Here is a 19,599-nt window from a genome sequence, read left to right as displayed (position 1 = left end):
AGAGTGAAACTCCGTCTCAAAAAAGAAAAGAAAAAGAAATACCATACAGTAATGAAAATGAACTAGACCTACACATAACAATGTAGATGCTCTTATAAACATATTGCTGAGCTAAGAAATACACACAAAATTTGCATACAATGATTCCATTTACAATGAAGTCTCAAAAACAGATAATTTTAAAATTAGATTAAGAATAAATATATAGGTAGTAAAACACCAGATAAAACAAGGAAATGGGCCAGGTGCAGTGGCTCACGCCTGTAATCCCAGCACTTTGGGGGCCGAGGCGGGTGGATCACAAGGTCAAGAGTTTGAGACCAGCCTGGCCAACATGGTGAAACCCCAACTCTACTAAAAATACAAAAATTAGCCAGGCATGGTGAAGTGCACCTGTAATCCCACCTACTTGGGAGGTTGAGGCAGGAGAATCACTTGAACCCAGGAGGCAGAGGTTGCAGTGAGCCGAGATCATGCCACTGCATTCCAGCCTGGATGACACAGTGAGACTCTGTCTCAAAAAAACAAACAACAAAACAAAACAAAACAAAAAAAACAACAACAACGAAATGACTACCACAAACATTAGGAAGTCCCTGGGAGAAAAGAGATCTGATTGAGAAAAAAGGGAGGAGAATGTACATGGTAATGGCAACTTTCTTTTGTTTTTTTGTTTTGTTTTGTTTTGAGACAGAGTTTTGCTCTGTCACCCAGGCTGGAGTGCAGGGGCACGATCCTGGCTCACTGCAACCTCCGCTTCCCGGGTTCAAGTGATTCTCATACCTCAGCCTCCTGAGTAGCTGGGATTACAAGCATGCGCCACCACACCCAGCTAATTTTTTGTATTTTTAGTAGAGATAGGGTTTCGCCATGTTGGCCAGGCTGGTCTTGAACTCCTTACCTCAGGTGATCCACCTGCCTCAGCCTCCCAAAGTGCTGAGATTACAGGCGTGAGCCACCACATCCTGCCGGTACTGGCAATTTTCTATTTTGACTTGAAGAGTTACTGCAAGGGTGTTGACTTTGATTACTCGTTATACTGGATTTCTGTGGTTTTACACAAATGTCTTATACCATTTTTGTAAGATTTATTCATATTTACCGCATATACTTTGTTGCTATTATAAAATGCTTTTTAAATTGCATTTTCTGTTTGTTGCCAGCTACAGAAACAGTACTGGGCTGGGTGCAGTGGCTCACACCTGTAATCCCAGCACTTTGGGAGGCCAAGGAGGGTGGATCACCTGAGGTCAGGAGTTCGGGACCAGCCTGGCCAACATGGTGAAACTCTAGCTCTACTAAAAATACAAAAAATTAGCTGGGCATGGTAGTGGGTGCCTGTAATCCCAGCTACTCGGGAGGCTGAGGCAGGAGAATCACTTGAACCTAGGGGGCAGAGGTTGCAGTGAGCTGAGGTCGCGCCATTGCACTCCAGTCTGTGCAACAAGAGTGAAACTCCATCTCAAAGAAAAAAAGAAACAGAACTGAATGTTATGCCTTGATGCAACAACCCACTATACTCTCTCATTGCTGCTTCTGACTTATCAGTAGATTGAGTTTTTTTGTAACAGTCATATCATCTGCAAATAATGGCAACTTTGATCCTTTATAATCTTTATATCTTTCCTTTGGTTTTGTCTTATTTACAATGACTAGAATCTAGTTCAGTGAAGAATTGTATTATTTTCAATAAAAGTATTTTTATTTTTTATTTTTTTAGAGACAGGATCTTGTTCTATCACCCTGGCTGGAGTGTAGTGGCACCATCATAGCTCACTTCAGTGTTGAACTCCTGGGCTCAAGTGATCCTCCCACTTCAGCCTCCAGAGTAGCTGAGTCTACAGGTATGTGTGACCATGTCCCACTAATTTTTTTTTCTTTGTAGAGATGGGGTCTTGCTATGTTGCCTAGGCTGGTCTCACACTGCTGGCTTCAAGTGATCCTCCCATCTTAGCATCCCAAAGCACTGGGATTACAGGCATAGCCACTGCTCCCAGCCCTATAAAAGTAGTTTTAAAGTGGGGAACAAAAGAGACATCGTACAGGAGGACCCAGGTGCTGATGGCTCATTTCAAGTTTACTCCTTCATATGTTTATCATCCTTTCCCTTCTCTCAGAAAATGAAGCCCTCCATCCTGGATGAGGGAATAGCTCTTGAAAACTGGCTATTCTAACAATTTAAACTTCTTAACTACTAAAATCGAGTTCAGCTCATCCACACTTCCAAATTAGTCTATCTGCATTACAAGTCTATAATTTTCAAATCAAGTATACAATAATTAAAAGAATAGAAACAACGCCATCTAAAACGTGAAGTGTGTTCAAACTAGAGCCTAATTATTTAACATCTATATAGCACTGAGGAACTGAAAAGCACTTAGGGGAAAAAAGATCAAATTTTAATACACTCCCAATACAACAAATGAGGCAGTGAAGGAAAATAAATCTCTTGGTTAGATCAGGCAGTGATGTAATGAGGAAAGTACCAGAATTCTAACACATCCCCAGAGTTATGAAGACCCAAAATATAGCCTTTGATAAATACATCCCCAAGCCCACTTATCTATCCACCACAAGCAACTGTCTCTCTGAAAGAGTCCCAAAATATTTCCTCACCCCAACAAATTGACAATTTCCCTTCTGTACTTGTGTGTCTCAGAGGGTAAGTCTAGCGGTTGATTTTCTTCATCTTTCTGGCCTATATAATGATACTGATTTATACTAAGTAACAATTTTGTCCCTCAGGAAAATGAAATATAACAAGAATGTGGCAGCCAGTTCTCCAGAGTCCCACCCAGATCAATGAAGAGTATAGCACAGTCCCAACTAGTCAAAGGACTATCAGAGATCATGTAACTGCTCTCATCCCTTCTTGGTACAGACAAGAGTTTCCAGTGTCAGACAGTTCTTCTACAGGGACTTCTCCAGGATGCACATTTCCCTAGTAAGTATCCCCAAACACGTTTTTTTGTTTTTCTCTCCCTTTCTGAATGACTTTTTTTATTGTTGTTTTTTTCTCCCTAGCATGGCTCTAATGCCATGAATCAGACTTCCTCTGGACTTACCACGAAATACATTTCTTGTTTATCTAAAATTAGATACTTAATGTATCTTTCAGAAAATCAGATAAAATGCCCTTTGGATGGACCCCTGTCTAAATGGGCACAGTAAGAAATGTTATATTCAACTTGTAAAAGATTTGGTTTTATTAAAATTCATATTTGAACTCCCCAATAAACTAATAATTTATATTCTATATTTTGTTACAAGTTATAATGGTTCCAGCTGGGCGTGATGGCTCACGCCTGTAATCCCAGCACTTTGGGAGGCCGAGGCGGGCGTCACCTGAAGTCAGTGAGACCCTGTCTCTACTAAAAATACAAAAATTAGCTGGGCGTGGTGGCAGGTGCCTGTAATCCCAGCTACTCGGGAGGTTGAGGAGAAGAATTGCTTGAACCAGGGAGGCAGAGGTTGCGGTGAGCCAAGACCACGCCATTGCACTCCAGCCTGGGCAACAAGAGTGAAAATCCGTCTCAAAAAAGAGAAAGAAAAGAAAAAGAAAAAAAAATCTGCCTATCATGGGCTTAAAACTCCAAAGTGAGTTGGGTGTGGTGGCATGAGCCTATAATCCCAGCCTACTCTTGAGCCCAGGAGTTCAAGACTAGCCTGGGCAACAGAGCAAGATTTCATCTCCAAAAAAAAAAAAACACCCTCCATAGTAATACTGGTCAAAAAAAATTTTGAGTCAGTTATTGCAAATAACTAATATAACTGGGAAAATCTAAAGTTTTTGGTTACAATTCCTATTTCAGGATGTAAAAGCAACTATTATAAATTAAACATATAACGATCACACCCAAACATCCCTGTAACAAACCAAGAATTCAGACTTTATGAGACCAAAAATGACTGTGGAAGCTTACTCAGAAATCAGACAGACTCATCCATATAATCCATTATATATCTGGACTAAGAAACTGTAGGGAAACTACGTGTTGGAGAAACAGAGAAAGCAACAGAATTGGCCCTTACACATCATAGCTCTTTCTCTTTAGCAACATACCTAAAATCTCTAAGTCAGAAATCTCTCACTTTAGGCCATTTTCTTTGCTCTAAAGAAATCTCTGGTTTCATTTTATTCAGAAATGAAAAACTTGGAAACATGTGGGGAAGAAAAAAAAAACAGAAATGAAAAACTTAAAACTAAACAATACATGGGGTAGAGAACTGGTATAAAAGAATCTTTTAAGTGTGGTAATGGGAAACTAGGGAATAGAAAAATTTTAGTACTGGCATTACTCTCTTTTCCTTTTTCTTTTTTTTTTTTTTTTTTTGAGCCAGGGTCTCACTCTGTTGCCCAGGCTGGAGTGCAGTGGTATGATCAGAACTGCAGCTTTTAACTTCTAAGCTCAAGCAATCCTCCCACCTTGACCTCCCAAAGGCTGGGATTACAGGCATGTGCCACCTCACCCGTTGTACTGGCATTTATCAATAGGAAGAGTTTATTGCTAAATTTAGCTTTAACAAACAAAATTAATTACGTTAAAAACACCTAGTTGCATCTTCTTTTAAAATGAAAATTTAGAATTAGCTTTTCAAATAAACACTCAAAGTAGAAGCAGGCTGGGCGCAATGGCTCACGCCTGTAATCCCAGCGCTTTGGGAGGCCGAGGCAGGCGGATCACCTGAAGTCAGGAGTTTGAGACCAGCCTGGCCAACATGGCGAAACCCTGTCTCTACTAAAAATACAAAAATTAACCGAGCATGTTGGCACACGCCTATAATCCCAGCTACTCGGGAGGCTGAGACAGGAGAATTGCTGGAACCCAGGAGGTGGAGGTTGCAGTGAGCTGAGGTCGCACCAGTGCACTCCAGACTGGGTGACAGAGTGAGACTCCATCCCAAAAAAAAAACAAAAAAAGGAGAAGCATACTTGCATAGTAGTCTATCACATCAAACAGAGCTGCATAAGCAAAAAAGGTTCAGTAAAAGAGACTACCCAAGCCAAGTACTAATTCTTTGAAGCAAGCAAACCAATCATATCCATTTTTGCACTAAACCACAGGTAGATAATTCAGTAACAAATTCTTTGGCATCATCCTGATTAACCAAACCACCTTGATACTGACCATTTGGCCACCCAATGGTAGTGAGAAGAAACTAATTGGAAGTACTTACCTTGAGAGCGCAAAAGATGCAGGAATCTCCCATGCACTTGTGAGTTGTAAGCTGCCTAAAGCTACGTCGGAAGATATCCAAGTGCCACAAAACCTGATGAGAAAAGGAAAATATTTCATTACTCTATAAAAAGCCACCATTTAAAGTAAAGAGTTCAAACAAACATAGGTAATGACTGCAGAAGATGTCTTTATTCCCAAAAGAAAACTTCATTCTAGTATATTAAAACAAATGTGAAAAAAGGTGAGGCATCTAACAAGAAAAATAAATGGTCATATTCTGGGAAAGATATTAATTTGAACATAAAGTGAAGGTAATACAGTTAAAATATGACATGATATACATCAAATGTGATCCAGAAGAGGAAATTTATGGGTTAAAGCTGAAGAATAAGGATTTATATTCATGATCCACACAAGAAAAGCAAAAATATTTTAAAACTTATATTAGAAATGTGAACTGTAGAAATGTGAGCTGTAGTGTGGAATTTTATCTTTGTTAGGACTCTCAATTTTCAGACATTTCTAAGAGAAGTGTGATCTCCTTAAGTCAATAGGGTAAAAAATAATGATTTTTATACTTTTGTTGAAATGGGAAAAAAATATGATATTAACAGTGATAAATCATGTTATAGTATATACCCTTGATGTGATGTGTTGAGAATGGCACTATACTTCTGTGGTCTTCCTCCCTAAAACCTATGACCCTAGTCTAATCATGAGAAAAGCATTAGACAAATTCCAATAGGGGAAGGGGGATATCCAAAAAAATACTTGATCAGTACTCCTCAAAACTGTCAAAGTTTATCAAAAACATAAACATTCTGAGAAAATGTCACAGCTAACAGGAGCCTAAGAAGACATGACAAGTAAATCTAAATGTGGTATCCTGGATGAAATCTTGGGCCAGGAAAGGACACCAGGTAAAAACTAAGGAAATCTGAATAAATTGCAATTTTTAGTTAAAAAAGAAATGACGTAGTATATAGCATAATGCCTTAGGAAGCTCCCCCTTGCTAGGAAAACATTTAATGTCATAATACATGAAAAAGCATAATTTCTGGAGCCCCAGATGACAGCACACCTCCGGAGCTTCTTCTTACTTATATGTCTCAAGATACATACTCTAAAAGTTCTTTGAAACTGGCTATGCTCCCAAGTAAATAACATCTTTTTATAATAAATGTAATAGGTTCAACTCATCTGTGGTAAACACAGCTTTGAAACCAAAAGTTAGAATATTAGCTCATAACAACAATTATTTTCAACATGTAACATGATTATTATAGGGACTCCAAAACCATCAATGCCTCAGTCATTAAGTATGGATACAGAAATATGTATGTGTGTGTGTATATATATATATATATATATATATGTAATGTATTATATATGGCACATTAGAATGGAAAATCATAAATAGTATTGTTTCAACTGACAATATAAATAGACCACATAGAAAAAAACAATTACAAAAATGGGACTATGGCCAAGACACGGGTAAACAAACACATTTATATCAATGCCTTATTTTGCCTGCTTCTAAATCACAAAAGTATTATCAGGATACAAAGTAACTAAAAAAACTAATATGTGGCCAGGTGTGGTGGCTCATGCCTATAATCCCAGCACTTTGGGAGGACAACGCAGGAGGATCATTTGAGCCCAGAAGTTCAAGATCAGCCTAAGCAATTATAGTGAGACCCTCTCTCCACAAACAATTAAAAAAAAAATTTAGCCATGTGTGGTAGCATGTGTCTGTTGTCCTAGCTACCTAGGGAGGCTGAGGTGGGAGGATCGCTTGAGCCCAGGACGTTAAGGCTGCAGTGAGCTATGATTACACCAGTGCACTCTAGCCTTGGCAACAGAGTGAGACCTCTGGCTCCAAAAAAAAGAGAAAGAAATAAAGAAAGAAAACTAATATGCATCATCCAGGACAAAAACCTAACCAACTCCACCTAACTACATGAAATTTGGGTAATAATTAGGGAAAGCACTTAAATTTTTTCTATAGGCTTGCCAGCACAGAATTTTTTTTTATTGTTTTCGAATAAAAACTTAAAAACTGAGAAAGAGGCTGGGCACAGTGGCTCACGCCTGTAAGCCCAGCACTTTGGGAGGCCGAGGTGGGCAGATTACCTGAGGTGAGGGGTTCAAGACCAGCCCAGCCAACATGGCGAAACCCCGTCTCTACTAAAAGTACAAAAATTAGCCCAGCGTGGTGTTGCACAGCCTGTAATCCCAGCTACTCAGGAGGCTAAGGCAGGAGAATCGCTTGAACCCAAGAGGCGGACGTGGCAGTGAGCTGAGATCCCACCACTGCACTCCAGCCTGGGCGACAGAGTGAGACTCTGTCTGAAAAATAAATAAATAAAAACTGAGAAAGAGCATGAAACTTTTACTACCTAGATAAGCTTGGCAACATTCTTGTATTATGAATGAGGAAACTCAGACACTATTACCTGTACAAAGTCACAAGACTAGTCTACAGAATGGCTAAAACTAGAACCCAGGTCTCCTCCTAATGCCCAGGACCATTGTTCTTTATACTAAATATCTTGTCTTCTCTCATAGCAACCCATTTTCTCATAACATCTGAGGAGTGAAGTTAATATTTTGCCCAAGTATAATTATCTTGGGTGGCAAATTTCATTTACTTTTACACTGAAGAGCAGAAAAGAAGAGAAAGTAATTACTTGAAAGTTAGGCCAAGGGGGATGAACTTAACATGCTATGGGCGTGACTGGGCAGAGCAGACAGACAGAAAGCTTTGGGATTCTAAGATCACTCAAGTGGCAAGCAACAGTGAAAGGGAAAATGTAGGGTAGATAATCACCTTAAGGGAATTCACTTTCCCCTAGCTCTGTTCAAGTGTATCTGACTAGACACCAGTTATGAGCCAAAACAGGAGAGCTCAAAGAGAGGAGATAAGTTGGACAAAGACTAAACTCCATTCAATATGTGGGCCAAAAGCCTGAATATTAAGAGACGAGATTAACATACCTGAAAGTCTTTGACTTGTGGAAAGAATTTTGCTTCTATACTAGAGAAAAGCAACTAGGATAACACACCTTACTCCCAAAAGGAGAAACAGAAAACAGGCCAGACGCCTGTAATCCCAGCACCTTGGGAGGCTGAGGCAGGCGGATCACTTGAGGCTAGGAGTTCAAGACCAGCCTGCCCAACATAGTAAAACCCTGTCTCCACTAAAAATACAAAAATTAGCCGGGTGTGGTGATGCACACCTATAATTCCACCTACTTGGGTGGCTGAGGCATGAGAATTGCTTGAACCCAAGAGGCAGAGGTTGCAGTGAGCCGAGATCGCCCATGGTCCCAGCTACTCAGGAGACTGAGGCAGTAGGATCACCTGAGCCCTGGAGGTCAAGGCTGCAGGAGCTGTGATTGGGCCACTATACTCCAGCCTGGGCAATAGAGTGAGACTGTCCAAAAAAAAAAAAAAAAAAAGAAAAGAAAAATAGGAACCGGTAGAGACTGTTTAGGAAAAAAAGTTGATAAATATAAAGATCAGCCAGGCACGGTGGCTCATGCCTGTAATCCCAGCACTTTGGGAGGCCAAGGCAGGTGGATCACAAGGTCAGGAGTTCGAGACCAGCCTGGCCAATATGGTGAAATCCCGTCTCTACTAAAAACACACAAATTAGCCGGCGTGGTGGTGGGCACCTGTAGTCCCAGCTACTCGGGAGGCTGAGGCAAGAGAATCACTTGAACCTGAGAGGCGGAGGTTGCAGTGAGCCGAGATTGCGCCACTGCACTCCAGCCTGGGCGACAGAGCAAGACTCTGTCTGAAAGATCACCTGGTCCATTTACCTCCCTTTAGGCATGTAAATAATAGTAGTTACAGTTATTATTATTTCTCTTATCATTATTAATCCCTCTTTTTTACAAATGAGGTAATTGAGATTCAAAGAGATAAAGTGACTTGCCAAAGATCACAGAGATAAATGTAAAAATTATCTCAGGTTACTAACCTCAAACAGAGACTATCAAACATTTTATTTAAAAAGAGTTATCAGAAATACAGCATCAGCAATTAAAAGTCAAAGTTCACCAAAAATAAAGAAATGACCCTTACCTGCAGGGCACTGTTGAGGAAGCAGCTGTTTTGCCCTGGCTCATTGCTGAGACCTTTGCTGGGGGCTATGGAGGTTGAGCTTCGAGGTGCAAACATCCCTTGTACACTACCACGACCCCCTGAAAAATAATTTCTCTTCCAAGACATTATTTTTCACATTTAGCCTGAAAAAAAAATGGAGAAGGATTTGTGCCTTTTTGGCAGGAATTTCTGTCTGCTAAAGTTCTAAAAGGAAAGGGAATCCAGAATTTAGTGAATTTATTTTGGAAGATTTTGACTTCACCACCTTCCAAATATCATCTGTGTAGTCAAGGGACTCAGGTATCCTCCTAGATCAAGATGACAGAGCCCTCCCTCACTTGTTCCAAACAATCTCCAAAATGTAACATGGCACAGGACTAATGCAAACAGAGAAATCCTTAAGTATTGCTTCCTTCTATTTTTCTTGAACAGCCTCCATAAAGTCCTGGTGAAGTGGATGTAATTCTCAACTCCAACAGCATCCAGGATCAGGGTAAGATGTGTTCTTCAGGCTTGTTGATAATGCTTCTTATGGACTGAAGATTTTTCCAACTGGAAGGAGAGGCAGACAGAGAAGCAAGAATCCAACATAATCCTCCTCACCCTCTGTTGCCTTGTTTCATCATCCTCTGAAGCAAAAACTCAAATTCTGAGCAACTGCAAAAGGTTCCACAAAGCCAAGAAGAAGCCTGTTTGAATCATCTGAGGTTTTTGTTGATGTTCTTGCTGCTTCTTTTTAATGTGCCCCAAACTTCTATTGTCCCATCCAGATCTTCAGCAAGTCTTTCCTCTTTCTTCTGGGACTAGAATAGCCAGCTGTGTCAGAGAGCTTTAACAGAAATAAAAAAAATCAAAAGCTTGCGTCACTTAATGACTCTACTGGCTTTGGACTGTTCTGCCAAGATCAACGTTGCCTCACCTCTCACTATAAACTTGAAACCTTGGCAAACAATGCCAAAAAAAAAGAAAAAAAGAAAAAAAAAAAAGAGAGAGACACCCAAACTAAAGAGATGGAAAAAAAGGTATGAACAGCTTTACTTTCAGGGGAAAATTCTCTGAAATTTTCTTGAAGCAGAAGAAAGTTGATCTGGATAGAAATAAAAACAAAATACAAACTTTCCAGTATCAGGCTAACACAAAACAAATCACCAAGTAAGCACACACAAACTAGGAACTGAAACAGTTTCTTTTGGACATTGTGAATAAAGCACTTTTTAAAAGGTGTTTTCCATGAATATGCTTATGAAAACCTGCTTAAAGGTGGGAAGGCCATGTTAGCAGTCTAAGATCTGTTCTGAGTAAAGATGTTCCATCCAGAGAAACACTGATGGCGAGTAAACCACATGTCCTTAACATGCAGTCCAAGAGAACTAAATCTTCTCCTGCCCTGTTTGTTTGTTTGTTTCATTTTTGCCAGAGGATCAGAGAGATAATTTGGGTTACAAATCACTTAATCTCCAGATTATATCCAAGGGCTCACAATCAGAGGCAATCCATTGACCAACTTTAGTTTTCAACTAATTAAAATGCCAGTGAGGCAACAGAGAGTAATACCAAAGCAAGTATGTTCCCTGGAAGGAAATCACCACATCTCCAGCTTTAAGTTTTCCTATAAGGCTGCCATGTCCATCTACATAAGGAAAAATTTTTAAATGTTAAGTGTTAAATTTGCCAACATCAACAATTCCTCATTCTCCCTTCCTTCTCACCATCATATGCACCATCTAAAAACATAAAAATGCTTTAACATCTTAATCATTCTCTGGGAGATCACCTAGCATTGTCTACAGCATGTCCAATGGAAAAACTGAGGTACAGGAATATTAAATGGTTGCATAAGACTGTTCTTTCCCTTCTGTAAATTCCCAGACTATTTATAATCTACATGTCCCAATTAAAGTATTTGATTATACAGCCTACTGTCACATTATTCTCTATTTTTATTACTCTCTGTTTTATATCGTATCCGTCATAATATGACTACATGAAATGAAATAGTAACTACAGTCAGGTATGTGCTAAACACGATACTTATGTCCTTTATTTAATATTCACAACAGTCCTATCAGATAGCTATTAATAGTTCTATTTTACAGAAAAGTAAACAGAGGCTTAAAGACATTAACTTGCCCAATTCAACACTGGTAAGTGGCAGATCTAGAAATGTTTGACTATTAAACAATGACTTAATTATATATTTTATTATTCTATTCCAAAAGCTCCTATTACAGTGCTAGTCATAAGGAGGCAGTCAATAAATACTGCCTGATGATTAACATGACACCAGAAAAGAACCCATATCTCCCACACAGACTATAAGACCCTCACCTTTCTACACACACTCTCATACACATCCCACTCAAGGCCACTAAGCAACTTCCAACAAGCCATGCAGCATTCCTTCAGCTCAACTGCTGCAAAGGAATGACAAGTACCAAGCCTCCACTTTGCTCACAGCCAAAAGGACTTGGCAGGCAGGTGGGGTTTCCAATATCCACATTAGGAGCTAACTGAAACTCAGCCTGCCCTATGACACACACTCCTGAGCACAGGGAGCAAAAGGAGAAAAATGCAGTAGCAGAGAAAAGATTCTCAGGCTCTGAATGGCAGTATTATGCAGGGTAAAGCAGTAAGTTCTCAGACCTGTTCTAGATGTGTCACCAACTAGAAGTGAGAGCATAAAGGACCAGACAAGAGAGGCAGTAACAAGTGGTCCAGAGAAATACTAACACCAAAAACATTTCACTTAAATTGTAGATATAGCATTAAACAACGTAATCTTTCTCCAATACCATTTACTGAAGATATGTGAGGAGGGGAATTATAGTTTTATCTGTATGGCTCTCACTACCTAGTTTTGTTTTTTGGGTTTTTTTTTGTTTTGTTTTGTTTTGTTTCTGAGGCAGAATCTCACTCTGTCACCCAGGCTGGAGTGCAGTCGCGCAATATTGGCTCACTGCAGCCTCCGCCTCTTAGGTTCAAGCAATCCTCCTGCCTCAGCCTCCCGAGTAGCTGGGATTACAGGCATGTGCCACTATGCCTGGCTAATTTTTTTATTTTTGGTAGAGACGGGATTTCACCAGGGGCTGGTCTCAAACCCCTCACCTCAGGCGATCCACCTGCCTCGACTTCCCAAATGCTGGGATTACAGGCATGAGCCACCACACCCAGCCAGTCAATTGATTTTTGATGAAAGTACCAAGGCCATTTAATTGAGAAATGACAGTCTTTTCAACAAATGATGTTGGAACAATTGGGACACCCACATGCAAAAAACTGAACATTGAGTCATACCTTACATCTTATACAAAAATAATTCAATACATCACAGTCCTAAACAAAAAACCTAAAACTATAAATTCTAGGAGAAGAAAGGAGAAAATTTTATAACCTTTGGTTGGGCAAAGATTCCTTTTTTTTTTTTTTTTTTTTGAGACAGTCTCCCTCTGTCGCCCAGGTTGGAGTGCAGTGGCGTGGTCTCAGCTCACTGTAACCTCCACCTCCCTGGTTCAAGTGATTCTCCTTCCTCAGCCCCATCACCCTCACCCCTACCCCCTTCCCCCAGTAGCTGGCATTACAGGCATGCACCACCATGCCCAGCTAATTTTTGTATTTTTAGTACAGATGGGGTTTCACCATGTTGGCCAGGCTGGACTTGAACTCCTGACCTCAAATGATCCACCATCCTCGGCCTCCCACAGCGCTGGGATTACAGGTGTGAGCCACTGTACCCGGACAAAGATTCCTTAGATACAACAAAAGCATAATGTATAAAAGGAAAAAATTATAGAATTGAATTTCATCATAAGAATGTCTGCTCTTTGGAAGACACTGTTAAGAGAATGAAAAGATTAGTCAAAGATTAAAAGAAAATATTTGCAAGTCACATAATAGATAAATGACTTAGATCTAAAATATATAGAATCCTCAAAACTTAATAAGAAAAACTATCCAATTTTGGCCAGGCGCAGTGGCTCATGCCTGTAATCCCAGCACTTTTGGAAGCTGAAGCAGGTGGATCACTTGAGATCAGGAGTTCAAAACCAACCTGGCCAACATGGTGAAACCCCATCTCTATTAAAATTACAAATAAATTAGCTGGGTGTGGTGGCAGACATCTGTAATCTCAGCTACTTGGGAGGCTGAGGCAGGAGAATCGCTTGAACCTGGGAGGTGGAGGTTGCAGTAAGCTGGGATTGCACCACTGCACTCCAGCCTGGATGACACGGCAAGACTCCATCTCAAAAAAACAACAACAACAACAACAAAAACTACCCAATTTTGTTTAATGGGCAAAAGATTTGAACATTTCACCAAACAAGATATACAAATGGTAAATAAGCACATGGAAAGATGTTCAACATTATTAGCCATGAGGGAAATGGAAATTAAAACTACACTATACCTATTAGAATAGTTAAAAACAAAAAAACTTTTTAAACCTGACAATAACAAGTGCCGATGAGGAATCAGAGCAACTGGAACTCTCCTACATTGTTTATGGAAATGCAAAACAGGCCAGGTGCAGTAGCTCACGCCTGTAATCCCAGCACTTTGGGAGGCTGAGGCAGGTGGATCACCTTGGGTCAGGAGTTCAAGACCAGCCTGGCCAACATGGTGAAACCCTGTCTCTACTAAAAATACAAAAATTAGCCAATGGCAGGCACCTATAATTCCAGCTCCTAGGGGGCACTGAGGCAGGAGAATTGCTTGAAACCAGGAGGTGGACATTGCAGTGAGCCGAGATCAAGCCACTGCACTCCAACCTAGGCAACAGAGAAAGACCCCATTTCAAAAAAAAGAAAAAGAAAAAGAAATGCAAAATGACACAGTTGGCAGTTACTTCTAAACTTAAATATATAGTCATGAGCTGTATAACAATGTTTCAGTCAAGAAGAGACCGCATATACAATGGTAGTCCCATAAAATTATGGGATTATGGGACTTAACTTATTTTTACTGTAACTTTTCTATGTTTAGATATGTTTAGGTGCACATCTATTACTATTGTGTTACAATTGCCTATTTTATTTATTTATTTATTTATTTTTGAGATGGAGTTTTGCTCTTGTTGCCCAGGCTGGAGTGCAATGGTGTGATCTTGGCTCACTGCAACCTCTGCCTCCCGGGCTCAAGCGATTTTCCTGCCTCAGCCTCCCGAGTAGCTGGGATTACAGGCACGCACCATCACGCTCAGCTATTTTTTGTATTTTTGTATTTAGTAGAGATGGGGTTTCACCATGTTGACCAGGCTGGTCTCCAACTCCTGACTTCAGGTGATCCTCCCGCCTCAGCCTCCCAAAGTGCTGGGATTACAGGTGTGAGCCACCGTGCCTGGCATCTATTATATTTAGTACAGTAACATCCTATACAGGTTTGTAGCATAGCAGCAGTAGGCTATATCATATAGTCTAGGTGTGTAGTAGGCTATACCATCTAGGTTTATGCAAATACACTTAAATGATATTCACACAATGACAAAACCACCTAACAACACATTTCTGAGAACACATCCCTGTTGTTAAGCAAAACATGGCTGCACTTTTGCCATACTTTTACCTACCAATACTACTCCTAGGTATTTTACCATAAAGAAATAAAAAATTGGGCTGGGCATGGTAGCTCATGCCTAAAATCCCAGTATGGGAGGACAAGGCTGGTGGATCACTTGAGGCCTGGAGTTTGAGGCGAGCGTGGGCAACATGGTAAACTTCTAGGAAAGTAAAAGCCAAAATTGGGACGGAAGCATGTCATCTTATTACGTATTTCCTTGTGTAACACAGTTACTAAGTTGTATGTCCCACTGTTCCCAATCTGAAAACACTAGCCTCCTGTGGGTAAGCCAAAAACCTTTCCATGTATGAAATGATGGAAAACAGTGGGTCTCAACCTTTTTGCAGTGCCTCACATCCAGAGGCAGATTTACCAAGCCACTGAAACTTAAGCTTCAGGACTCTTTCTCTTGCACAGATTCTCAAGGCCCAATATCTCATTTTCTGTTTCGAAAAATATTTTCCTTAAAGGAGGCCCTCTGAATTGCATAAGCTTCAAGTGTCAGGGAATCTAAGTCTGCCCCATCCACATTACATAAATGGGGCTTTTATAGTATATGTCACTTGAGAAAATACATAATTCAAAAAGCTACTTTGAATTCAGTAATACTAATAAATTTGTATTTTATTAATCAAAGAAACATCTAATGTTATTCACTGTATAAAATTTGTTTGAACTAAATAGATCTAAATATAATATTTGGTCCACATTTGGATTTTGGATTCTTGTGCTCACAGCAAGTAACTCCACAGTCAACAGGGCTAAATTGAAAAGATCATTACAGATTAAGGTTGCCAGAATTAAAGGCATACCTCTAGAAGCTGGTGACCTTTAGAAAAAAACACTTTCTCTGTATGAGTGAAATACAGAGAATGATTCTTTCACAAGTATACACAGTACAGCTTAATGTGCTACCATTTTCCTCAGGCCAAAGTAATAAACCAGGCTCCAGCTGCAGCCACCCTAATTATTCCCCACTGTATTCTTCACCAACAAAGTCAGCTTCTCTCAGCCTCTGTTTCTGAAAAAACCCAAAGTAGTCATTCAAATGGAACTGGCTTGTGCATAAAGGGAGATGAGGCCTGGTAGGACACTGGGCCAGGAGGAGCCTGGCGCCCTAAGAGACAGAGGGGTAAATGAGGCCCAGAGAGCTACAGGTTATTAGCATAAGAGATTCATTATGAGCAGAGCTAGAATGGAACTGAAATCAATGAAGACTAGATAGAATTTGTTCGTGCAAAGCCTGGGAACCCTTTGATAAAACCAGGTGTAAAGTGTGGGAAGTTTCTAAGGAGAAGGACTTTTTTTTTTTTTTTTTTTTTGAGACAGAGTCTCGCTCTGTCACCGAGGCTGGAGTGCAGTGATGCGATCTTGGCTCACTGCAACAGCCACCTCCACCTCCCGGGTTCAAGCAATTCTCCTACCTCAGCCTCCCGAGTAGCTGGGATTACAGGCATGCGCCACCATGCCTGGCTATTTTTGTACTTTTAGTAGAGACAGGGTTTCGCCATGTTGGCCAGGCTGATCTTGAACTCCTGGCCTCAAGTGATCCACCCACCTCGGCCTCCCAAAGTTGTGAACCACGCGGTGGCACAGGCGTGAACCACTGCGCGCATCCAAGGAGATGGACTCTTTAAGCTAATTGACTTCACAGTAACTAAAGTTCAATAAAGTCTTTAAGGAGACACTATTAATTGCATGTGTAGAGAACTCCATGACATTAATAAAAATGACAGTATCAAAGTATCTCCACTAAGGCATTTATTAACTACAAAGGAAAATATAGTAGTTTCACAATGGAGAAACCCAGCAGAAACTACCTTAACCAAGTGATCAAGGTCAAAATAACCAGTAATAATACATATTGACATCATGAATGCCATGATATGATGCACTGAAAAGGACACAATTATTTCTGTGGTATTCTTGCCTAAACCATAATCTCAGTCCAATCATCAGAAAAATATCAGACAAATCCAAATTAAGGAATATTTGACAAATAGCCCTCAAACTGATATTGATCAATACTCTACAAAAATGTCAAGGTTATAAAAGACAAAGAAAGACTAAGAAACTTTTACAGAATACAGAAGAGTAAGAAAGAAAAACACCTAAAATGCAATGTGAGATTCCAGATAGGATCCTGGAACAGAAAAAGAACAATGCAGCTTGTGCAAGATGGTGAAACCCTGTCTCCACAAAACAAAGAAAAATTTTTTTTGAAACAAAGTTTCTCACTTGTCACCCAGGCTGGAGTACCACGGCACGATCTTGGCTTACTGCAACCTCAGTCACCTGGGTTCAAGCAATCCTCCTGCCTCAGCCTCTGGAGTAGCTGGGATTACAGGCACCTGCCACCATGCCCAGCTAATTTTTGTATTTTCAGTAGAGATGGGGTTTCACTGTGTTGGCCAGGCTGGTCTCAAACTGCTGACCTCGGGTGATCCGCCTGCCTCAGCCTCCCAAAGTGCTGGGATTACAGGCGTGAGCCACTGCACCTGGCCAAAAAAAATTTTTTTAATTAGCCAGGCTAATGCTTGCCTGTAGTCCCAGCTACTCAGAAGGGTGAGGCAGGAGGACTTTTTGAGCCTGGAAATTCAAGCCTGTAGTGAGCTATGACTGTGCCACTGCACTCCAGCCAGGGTGACAAAGCAAGACCCTGTCTTTAAAAATAAAAAAAAAATAAATTACAATTTAAAAAAACTGAAAATAAAAAAGGAAAAATAATAATGGTAGGCAAACTGGTGAAATTCAGGAAAGCTCTTTAGTTAATAGTGTTGTACCAATACTATTAATTCCTGGTTCTGATAAATGTATTATGGTTATATAAGATGGTATCATTAGAGGTAACTATTTTTCCAACTTTTCTATAAATTCAAAATAAAAAACATTTTAAATTATGCAAATAATTCACTGAAGAAGATGGAACTTTGGGCCCAAAAGGGATTGAGGCATTTGGGAAATAAATATCTATATGTCTAAAGGTAGATGGACCAAGATAGATTTATAGGAAAAGAAGAGACGTGAACGGGCACAGTGGCTCACGCCTGTAATGCCAACATTTTGGGAGGCCGAGACGGACAGATCACGAGGTCAGGAGCTCGAGACCAGTCTGGCCAACATAGTGAAACCCCATCTGTACTACAAATACAAAAATTAGCCGGGCGTGGTGGCATGTGCCTGTAATCCCAGCTACTCGGGAGGCTGAGGCAGGAGAATTGCTTGAACCAGGGAGTCGAAGGTTGCAGTGAGCCAAGATCACGCCACTGCACTCCAGCCTGGCAATGGAGTGAGACTTCGTCTCAAAAAAAAAGAAGAGACGTTGACATAGTTTGTGATCCTATAATCCACTGAGGGTTATATGTGAAACCTCTTGGTTTACTGTTTAATATCACAGTATGGCAATTATTGGGTGTTTTATTAGTTCAGAAACCTGTTTCTCAGAGCTAAATGTGCACAGAATGAATTAACAGAGAAGTTTAAAATTCAGCAACATCAGGGGTAAGTAAATGTAAAATGATAGCGGTCTTGTTAGGATGATGAAATTATGGATTTTTTTCCTTTTTTCTATTTTCTAAATTAACTATAATTTATAAATAATCTATAAACTATCATTTCTTTAAAACAGGGGTTTAAACACATTTTCCCTAAAAATAGAGTGAAAGGACTTGAGACCAGAGATAACCAACCATTGAGACCCGTAATATCCTAACAATATGAAAGCTGGTTAATAATTGGTAACTATTTCCTATTTAGAAACAGAGGGTCTGGTGTGGATCTCTATTTCCTTTCATTCTATTTTCACTGCTGCTGCTACTAAGCTTCAGATCCTCACCACCTCTGGACCACTGCACCGCATTACTGACTCATTGCCAGTCCTCTAATCCTACATGTCACTACCACCTGACTCCTAAGACACACTCCACACCACGTCACTCCTTTTCAAAATATTTAATGGCTCCTAGAGGGAGATATTCTTTTGGCTGGAAAAGAACAATGGTATTTTTCTAATTCACAGGAAAGAAAATTAATAGATGGATTTTTCATAAGTTTCTCTACCATAATTTTTTCTTACCTACTTAGTCTACTGCTAGCACTACAAAAACTTGAACAAATAGTAGCAAAATTAAGAGGGAAAAAAATCAAAGCAGTCAATTGGAACTATTTTAACATCTTTTTTCCTAACTGACAGTGTTAAGCCATGTTTGCACTGCTATAAAGAAATACCCAAGGCTGGGTAATTTATAAAGAAAAGAAGTTAATCAGCTAATGGTTCTGCACTGTGTATGGGAAGCATGGCACCAGCATCTGCTCAGCTTCTGGCAAGACCTCAGGGAGCTTACGATCATGACAGACCGCAAAGGGAAGCCCAGGTGTCACATGGCGAGAGAGACAAGGGAGAGGTCTCAGACTCTCTTAAACAACCAGATCTTGTGTGAATTAACTGAGTGAGAACTCACTCATCACTGAGCTATTCATGAGGGATCCACCCCTCCATGATCCAATACCTTCCACTAGGCCCCAACATTGGGGATCACATTTCGGCATTAGATTTGAGGGAACAAACATCCAAATCATATCACTGAATTATGTTCATGATTGTGATTTTTACGCTGCATATTTTTGATATTCACATATTCTGCCAATAAAATTAATTCCTGGCCAGGCACAGTGGCTCACACCTGTAATCCCAGCATTCTAGGAGGCTGAGGTGGGCAGATCACGAGGTCAAGAGATCAAGACCATCCTGGCC

The 19,599-nt window shown here is 40.2% G+C and overlaps 1 protein-coding gene across 50 annotated transcripts in view; it reads right to left on the bottom strand.

Annotated features, from left to right (window-relative positions):
* The window catches only part of USP54 (ubiquitin specific peptidase 54), a 126,363-nt gene that overhangs the window by 66,211 nt on the left and 40,553 nt on the right, over positions 1 to 19,599 (bottom strand). For 11 of the 50 annotated variants that reach the window (XM_055353442.2, XM_055353472.2, XM_063709724.1 and 8 more), the window contains exons 2-3: positions 9,273 to 10,380; positions 5,179 to 5,271 (exon numbers count right to left, since the gene is read on the bottom strand). In XM_055353442.2, the coding sequence (XP_055209417.2) occupies positions 5,179 to 5,271; positions 9,273 to 9,419 (240 nt within the window). In that variant the 5' untranslated portion in view covers positions 9,420 to 10,380. The remainder of the gene's footprint in view (positions 1 to 5,178; positions 5,272 to 9,272; positions 10,381 to 19,599) is intronic. The other 39 variants (XM_055353436.2, XM_055353458.2, XM_055353462.2 and 36 more) reach the window with 7 other exon arrangements.

The sequence above is a fragment of the Gorilla gorilla genome, chromosome 8, assembly GCF_029281585.2.
Source record: "Gorilla gorilla gorilla isolate KB3781 chromosome 8, NHGRI_mGorGor1-v2.1_pri, whole genome shotgun sequence".
Classification (NCBI taxonomy): Eukaryota; Metazoa; Chordata; class Mammalia; order Primates; family Hominidae; genus Gorilla; species Gorilla gorilla.
Note: the sequence above shows the minus strand (reverse complement) of the source record. Positions and strands in the feature narration are given on the sequence as shown.